General features: G+C 38.1%; 1 protein-coding gene across 17 annotated transcripts in view; it reads right to left on the bottom strand.

Moving 5' to 3' along the window:
• Positions 1-467: 467 nt before the first annotated feature.
• GRAMD1C (GRAM domain containing 1C) overlaps positions 468-9,030 on the bottom strand; it is a 105,088-nt gene continuing 96,525 nt past the window's right edge. For 15 of the 17 annotated variants that reach the window (XM_043474877.1, XM_043474873.1, XM_043474887.1 and 12 more), the window contains 4 exons: positions 8,892-8,949; positions 6,710-6,820; positions 6,203-6,308; positions 468-2,141 (listed from right to left, as the gene is read on the bottom strand). In XM_043474877.1, the coding sequence (XP_043330812.1) occupies positions 2,070-2,141; positions 6,203-6,308; positions 6,710-6,820; positions 8,892-8,949 (347 nt within the window). In that variant the 3' untranslated portion in view covers positions 468-2,069. The remainder of the gene's footprint in view (positions 2,142-6,202; positions 6,309-6,709; positions 6,821-8,891; positions 8,950-9,030) is intronic. The other 2 variants (XM_043474889.1, XM_043474890.1) reach the window with 1 other exon arrangement.

Raw genomic sequence — 9,030 nt, 5'->3', positions numbered from 1 at the left:
CCGCCCCAGAGGCGGCCGCCCAGACCCCGCCCGGCCCCGCGGGTGCCTCGTGTCGCGGAAGGCGCGGAGGCGGAAATACGGGAAACCCCAGAGCCCGGAGGGTTCCCGAAGTACAGGAGAGCCGTGGTTCGGCCAGTCTCACTGAGACTACAGCAACAGGCGTTGGTGGAGCTCTCCACCGCGAATTGTAACCGACGTACCGCCCCCAAATTCGCTAACCTCTTAAAGGCCCATCCCTGTCCTTGATCTGTTAATTATCCAACTTGTTCGTTTTCATGACTTCCGGCAAGCAGTCTGCATTAGACCAGCAGGTTGCATATTAGAAATAAAATCTGCCCTAAGATGAGAGTCCTCTTTGGGTTTTAATTTTGCACAAATTTTTTTTAAGCGTGCCGGCCCATGTATATGTTTTCACTGAAACGGTTTCTAGTTTGGGGAGAGTTTGACAGAAAAAGAAGAAAAACGACTTAGACATTTTGGATTTTATTGATACTCAATTTACATAGGCTCGAATACAGTTAATTGAATTCTGCACATATTTAGTCATAATTTATAAAGCAACTTTGGTAACTTTCTTTTGAGGTATTTTATGAAGTACAAGTTTTGAGGATACATCACAAATACATTCAGCTTCTCATTGACCATTTTTGTGAACTTAACAGAGAACAGGTTTTAGAATGACAATCCAGTCATTCTTGCTCACAGTCAAACACCTCATAGATCCTCATCATAAAACCTCCAGGTAGATACACTGGTAGGTAGGTTAGTTGGGATTCACCCAGAGAAACCTGGTTCTCCTCTAATCCAGTCAATACTTTTCTTTCTCTGTAAGCATCACAAAAATGACTTTAGCAATCCCATGTGGCTTGAATGACTCTGGGCAAAAAAAAAAACCATTTAAAGGCAATTGTTATTCAAACAGTAAGAATATATACAAATTATTCTGCAATGTCCCTCTCTTGTTCCAGAGACATAACTTCTATTAAGACACATATCCCTAACAACTTTGAAAGAGCCAAAGCTCATGTCTGATTTACAACTTGTCAGTGCACTTGTATTGGGAGATAATGCCCCCCAAAGTCTTCATTAAAGAGTTAAAGTTTTGTGTCTGGCTTACAACTAACTGACTATAGCCACACACACATGAATGAGTAAATAAAGCCATACGTGGCTACTGAAAAGTAATCCACAAATTATTTTCAACTAGATGGCTCATTTCCATCATAAAAGTTTGCTAAGCTGAAGCCAAGCTTAGTTCAAGTATGTATTTGCTCTGACACTAAAACGCCCAGGTTTTAACATAATCTTTTTAAAACTCAGAGCACAGTTCTTCATTTTGAGGGTTGGTATCCTATATGCTTCCTTTTCTGAAGTGGACTCTCCTGCCATTTGATGTATGAAGAGGCAAGATAACTGCACCTCTGACAGCCCCTTGAAGAAACACTTATTTCCTTCATATACAACATGGCTGAAGAATCTTTCAGATAATCATCAACATGCAGATTCAAAGGTTCAACTATTGAATTTACTTGCTAAACAAATGAAGACACTGTAATATTTACAGTACACAAAGCTATGTTATAATATATGCCTGAAAACTGATAATAATAAGTTTTAAAAGATAAAAGATAATAATGATTTAGAGGTTTCTTCTGTTGTCTTCTTTATCCTCTTTAATGTTTACCTGTGAAAACAGTCTAATGGATACATACTAATTCTGTGCTAACAGATAAACTTAAAGCATCAAACTTCAAACCTCACTGTGAAAATGAGGCCATACCACTCAGTTCTTTTTGTGTCACAAAACTTCAAATCCACAAAATATTTCACGCTTCATTGGAGAAATTCACAGCTTAGAATTATGTATAAGAACTGAAAGGATGGATTCTTAAGGCCATCGGAGGCTAATTCTCCAATAAGTGTTATTAGAAAGAATGTTCATATTAGATGTATGAATAATGAAAAATATTGAAATGTTCCTGTGACCATTCAGATCTTTCATCTTCTGGTTTTCTTCAAGATGTTGTCTTTTGGTTCCACGTATCTCTACATTTTGGTCCTTAAGATCACTAGCTTTGGATAGTCTTGTTCTTACTTAGTAGATCAAAGGTTCTCTGAAGCATAATAAGTGAGCTCTTCAACTGCAGAGAAAAATTTTCAAAATCACATTGTTTATATTTTTCTGATTATTTGTATGCCAGAAGTTTGCATTTAATAAAATTGTCTATACGGATCCCCAAATAAAAGACTGATTATAAAATGCCTTATTCCTTAGGTTATCTGTCAGTGTGAAAGGGCTCTTCCAGTTTGCTGCAGTACTGCACTTCTTCCTATGACACACTGCTTTGTGCTCTACCTATCAATAAGTCCATTCATCAGAAGATCCAAAGTGAACAGCTTGTTTCCTGAAACGGTTTCTGAAGCTGCAGTGGTCTCCCCACCACCCCCTAAACAACTCAAGTTCCACTCCAGGCCTTTGTTTGCTACTCTGCTCATGTTCATCTTCACCTATCTAAAACTGAGCCATTCCCACTGTTTCCCCTAATCATCCTGCCTCTAAACTCCTAAATTATTACTACTTACTTTGATGCTTAATTTTGTACTTTTTAAAGTAGTCTTTATCATACACATGGACATCTGATATCTCTAATAAAATTCTAGACAACTTGAGAGCAATAATTATGTCTTATTCTTTTTTGTAGTCATTTTTTAATTCATTCTTTCAACAAATATTTTTTGTTCACCTGTTACATGCTGGGCACTGTGCTAAGTCCTGGGTATATAATGGTGAACCAAATAGGCACTGTTCCTGCCTTCATGGAACTCACAGACTAGTGAGAGACTCAGAACCAAAACAAATAATCTCATCCATAAATATACACTTACACACTATATGATACAAAGTTTTTCACTGGAACAACTGGAAGATGATAGTATCATTTTTTGAAATTATGTCAACTAGCAGAGAATTGAGTTTGGCTAAGGATGAAAATTGGATTCTGTTTTAGACACGATCAGTTTGGGGCACCTGTTAGCATCTAGGTAAAGACACCAAGTCAGCAAGTGGCTGTATGAGTCTGGACTTGGAGAAGAGGTCAAGGTGAGATAGATGCTTTGGGAGCCATTGGTGTGTGTGGTATTCTAAGTTAGGGAAGCAGCTGAGATAACCTAAAGGGCAGTACAGGAGAAGGGAAGGGACTCTAATGTAAAGCCTGCAGTACTGGGCCAGGATGAGGTCAGGTAGAGAAGATGGTTTTAACCAGCAAACAGCAGTTTTACACTATGCTAAGTGAAAGAAGCCAGGCATGAAAGACCATATATTATACGATTCCATTTATATGAAATGTCCAGAATAGGCAAATCCATAAAAACAGAAAGTAGATTAGTGATTACCAGGAGCTGAGAGAGTGAGGGATGGGAGTGACTGCTCATGACTATAGGGCTTCTTTGGGAGATGATAAAAATGCTCTGGAATTAGATAGTAGTCCCTTTTCATTAGTATAATTATTGATATAATTGTGTTTAAGTCTGTTATTACTGATGTTCTTTAGTCACTAAGTCATGTTCAACTCTTTTGCGACCCCATGGACTATAGCCCTCCTCCCATCTCCCCTAAAACTCCTCTGTCCATGGGATTCCCCAGGCAAGAATACTGGAATGGGTTGCCATTTCCTTCTTCAGGAGATCTTCCCAACCCAGGGATCGAACCTGTGTCTCCTGCATTGGCAGGCAGGTTCTTTACCACTGAGCCACAGGGAAGCCTGTGAGATGGTTAGATGGCATTACCAACTCAGTGCACATGAATCTGGGCAAACTCTGGTAGACAGTGGAAGACAGAGGATCCTGGTGTGCTACAGTCCATGGGGTTGCAAAGAGTCAGACATGACTTAGCAACTTAACAATTAGATAGAGGTGATGGTTGCACTACCTTGTGATTATACTAAAAATTCTTTAAAAGGTGAATGTTATGGTATGTAAGCTATTTCATAATAAAGCTAGGTTTTTTCATGGTTCTAAAGAAGGGAAGATTAGATATATTTCAAGAAAGGAATGGTCAGCTCTGTCAAATGCAGGCACTGTAAGATGAAAACTCAGAAAAAAGGTACATTAACTTTAAAAGTCAGAGGCTACTGGGAGCTTAGCTTGGGCAGTGTCAGTGGAAGAAATCAAGGCAGTGTGCACTGAAGAGGGAATAAGTAGATTAAATACATGCGTCCAATTTTGCTCCCTCCTGCAACCCCACCAAAAGCACAGTAAAGGCATTTTTTTTTTAAGGCATAAATCCACGAGGTTGGGGGGAGGGGGGAACAGAAAGGCAACAAGAGCAACATGACTTTGGAGACTGGAAGGAAGAAGGATGACTTGGCAGCCCTGAAAACGCTGAATCCCAAGCCAACAGTAAAGAAAGTTGAGAACCAAACGAATCTACCCTGAAGAATCCTCAAAAGCCTCAGGAATTGACAGGCACCTTTGGAAGTAGGAATAAAGAGGAACTGAAATAAGAATGACTGGATGAACTTTTGGACATGTGGCCTCTTCTACTACCTGGGCGGAAGTCTGAAGTCCTATTTTCTGGAGAGGATAAACAGATGATCTCTGGCAGTCTGGCCAGGAGGATGCCAAAACATCAGTAAAGACAGCAGTACTGACCAAGAATAGGGACTACACAGTAACATGTACACTGTGCTCTGGGATTGTCCCATCGCCCTGCCCCCTCTCTATCCCTCTGCTCTCAGTCAGCTCCTAAAATGCGGGCAGCCAGCCCTTAATCCTTCAGGGAGGAGACTGAAAGAGTCCTCTGTGGAAACTGACCAGTCCAAGAGTAAAGACCTAAAGATGCTGACATGAGGATTTCTTAACCAACAGGCCAGCCAGATCTACTGAGAAGTTAAGGGTAGACCAGCCCAGCTCACCCATTAAGAACTTTGGATCCACACAGGCAGACAGCAAAAGACTACAGACATCTAAAGAAATCCCCTACCCTAAGGACAGAAATCAAAAGAGGGGGAAAGGATCTTGCTGGAAAGCGGGTATGAAAGAAGAAGAAAAATATATTTTTTTAATTATCAGTAACATGATCAGAGAGAAAGATACTATAGCCACTTAAAAAGTTCACAATTTCATTTTTTAAAAAAAGAAAATTCAGAGAAATTTGAAATTAAAAATTGGTAAAAACTGAAAAACTCAGTAGAAGAATTTGAAGATTAAAAGAGGAAATTTCTGGGAAGTAGAATAAAAAGGCAAAAAGATGGAAAGCTGGAAAGAAAAGCTAAGGTTAGACAACCTATCCAACAGAAGGCCAATGCCTGATTACAGGCACTATAGAAATCTCTACTTTTCAATTCTGAAAAGTTGTTGTTTGCTTATTATCTAAAATATATTTATTTCAGTCCTTGTTGTTGTTCAGTCATTAAGTCATATCCGACTGCTTTCGACCCCATGAACTGTGGCACACCAGGCTTCCCTGTCCTTTACTATCTCCCTGAGTTTGCTCAAACTCATGTCCAAAGAGTCAGTGAGACTTGAAAAGTACACAAATCTTATATTATAATGGGAGTATTAGTCTTTATTTTTCAAAGGTAATCCTAAATTTTGATTCATAGAACCAAGCAGCACATATTGATGACAAGAGAGAACGCTTATAGGAAACACCAAAATAACTTATGTATTTATTCTTCAATGGGGAACTGGTAAAATAATTATGCCACACATGTACAGTTGAATTCTATATGCTAGTAAAAGAAGAAGTGCTTTATATGCTGATATAGAAGTATCTCCATGATACATGGTTAATAGATAAAAACAAAATAATGGACAGTGTATATAATATCTACCATTTCTATAAAAAGAGCTAATTTTTTTTTTAAAGAGCTAATGTTAAGCATGAAATCTTATATAGAAGGATCAATAAAAAGAATGAGGTAGATGTGTACATACTGATATGGAGACACCTTCAAATATATTACTAATTGAAAAAAGGAGGGTATGCAATGGTAAGTATAGTATATCTCCATTTTTTAAAAGAAGTATTGATAAAAGTAACTATATACACAAAATGCATAATCCAGAAATTGGCAAGGTTAGATGCCTCTAGAAGAGGGATTTATTCAAATAACGGTATAGTGAATATTCTCTCACAGCCAGAGAAGCAGCTGAATCACTGGGATGAGTACCAAGTACCATGGCACACAGAGGTACCAACCTGTTCCAGCATCACCATGGAGTCCCGGAGCACTCGTTTTAAGCGACGGGCCTGGCCTTTGCTCTTTTGAACAGCTTCCGCTCTTGACACCAAATCAGAGGCTAAACTGAAAGAAAAATACCGCTTAAAGATCAGGAAATAGGGACTTCCCTGGCAGTCCAGTGGCTAAGACTCTGCACTTCCAATGCAAGGGGCCCAGGTTTGATCCCAGGTTGGGGAACTAGATCCCACATGTCACAGCTAAGAGTTTGCATGCAGCAACTAAAATATCCTTCATGCTACAACTAAGACCTGGCACAGCCAAATAAATAATTTTAAAATTTTTTGAAAGATCAAGGGAAAGGCTTCTAGCCTTTTCCAGAAATCATTAGCCCCATAAATTTGCAGGTAAAACAAAACAGTGTATGACTAAAGAGAAGTTGGCAGACCAAACTCTCTAAAACTGGACTTACATTTTCTGCAGCTCAGGAATTATTCAAGTAATAGGTTGTGGAAAGGAAGACTTACCTTAAAGATTTTTCTTCTTGGAGATGAAGACGGTAAAAGGACTGAGCAGCATATTCTATCTTTGACAACTTCAGAAACAGCATCACATTCAGCAAAACTAGCAACAGCAAACTAGACAGAGAAAATCAGACCTGGTTAATCCACTCTCATTCAGACCTAAAGCATTGTTAATGCAGGAGAGACATGCAAAAGCTTCAAAAATGCATATTACCCAGACTAGTTTCCAATTAGTTATTATTTAAATTAATTATTCCTATTTTATTGTATGAAATAATAACTTTAAGTATTAAGTGGATGTTGAGGGAAAAGTTGGAAGGTAACTAGTGACAATGAAGTCCTCAAATAAGCAGGTTGGGATTGTCCCTGACGTCTCTCCTCTCTGCCAGGAATCCTAACCAGTGTTGATGTGCAACCACCAGCCTAGAAATCTACCACATTAGCTTTCAAGATCTATTTCGGGGTGCTTTTGTCTTAAGCAATTACACATGCATAATACTGTACTTCAGAAAGGAAATGAAGATCAATATGGATTTGCTCTTAGATAGCGTTATGTACCTCTTATTCCCAGCGGAAGCAAAAACAAATGCACATTCAGCAAAAATTCCTTCTGGTTCAACTTAGACAAAGTTTCAAATCCCAAACAGACATCAATGGTATCATATGTAAAATGCTACTTGTTAAATACACTTACTTTGTTGGTATTCACAACAGCATGTCAAGTGAATGAATGTATTCATTACATATACATGCAAATACATAGGTGGCATCATATCTCATTTTTTCCTGTTAAAATATTGACTTGCCTTAAAATATACAGTATTCACTTTTACCCATCCTGAAGATGAAAACTAAGGTAGTAGAGAAAAAATGAAATCTATGAAGTGGCATAAAAATCAACATTTAATATCTGACTATAAATTTTCTGCAAAGTGATACAAAAGATCACAGATAATATATACTATTCAAAATTGTCACAGCAAATCAAGTTAAGCAGAATATGAAAAGCTTTTATAAAACTTGAAGGTACAACAAACATTTTCTATGTTCTGAAGTCTATAATTAGAAAAAAAGGCTGATATAAGAATTTCTTTCCAAAAAATATATCCAGAGAGTATCATCCAGTCAGAACTAATTCAATTAAATCTGATGGACTACCCCATGATCCAAGTATAGCCATGGAGATAGAAAGTGAAAAGTGAAAGTGAAGTCACTCAGTTGTGTCCGACTCTTTGCGACCCCGTGGACTGTCGCCCACCAGGCTTCTCTGTCCATGGGATTCTCCAGGCAAGAATACTGGAGTGGGTTGCCATTTCCTTCTCCAGGGGATCTTCCCGACCCAGGGATCGAACCCGGGTCTCCTGTATTGCAGGCAGACGCTTTAACCTCTGAGTCACCAGGGAAGCCCTAATGGGAGTCTAAACATGACTGACAGAGAAGATTCCAAAAGAATACCCTGAGATTCAGACTAATTACTCCAGTATTTCTCATCCTACAATCCTCAGATTACTTGCATCAGAATAACCTATGCAGTGTGTTTTAGAATACTACTGATTCTTGATCCCTACTGAAGACCTACTGACTCAATCTGTAGTATTGGAGCTGAGAAATTTATGTTTAATATTTTTTTAAATTTAGTTTTAAATTTTACTTATTGGCCATGCCATATGACTTGTGGGATCTTAGCTCTCAGATCAGGGATTGAACCCAAGTCCCCCTGCATTGGAAGCACAGAGTCCTAACCCCTGGGCCACCAGGGAAGCCCTAAAATCAGTAGTTTAGCAAATGATTCTTACGTATAGTAAAGGATAAGGACCACTGGTCTAATATAGTAGAGTAAAATAGCATTTGGGGGATTTTACCAGCCTGCATATATCAATATTCCCTTTAAGTTTATGGCATATCCCTAAAAACCTATGATGGTAGAAACAAATCAAATTAATTTAAAAAACAAAAACATTTTCTGAATGTGTATTTGGTATTCCCTCGAATATAATAGTTCTTCTGAAAATCATTGAAAAACTACCAGACTGAAACATATAAAATTACTGTTTCTGTAGGCTAAAATTGGTCAAATAGTAGTAATATCTATACAATAATATACAAATATTTTCAAATCTTTTTGGAAACCATTAAAAGATAAGTGAGGGCACAAGCAAAATAAGCACTCAACACAAATACTTACAAAATACTCATCACCACAATAAGGACGGTGTTATAGCTTTCAATTTCCTTTTTCTTTCCTGCAAATTACAAAAACAGAAGGCTATCTGAGATTCAGGGTTGTGATTACAAGTGGTAAAAGTTTAACTTCATTTGAAAAA

This window comes from Cervus canadensis, chromosome 7 (assembly GCF_019320065.1).
Source record: "Cervus canadensis isolate Bull #8, Minnesota chromosome 7, ASM1932006v1, whole genome shotgun sequence".
Taxonomy (NCBI): domain Eukaryota; kingdom Metazoa; phylum Chordata; class Mammalia; order Artiodactyla; family Cervidae; genus Cervus; species Cervus canadensis.
Note: the sequence above shows the minus strand (reverse complement) of the source record. Positions and strands in the feature narration are given on the sequence as shown.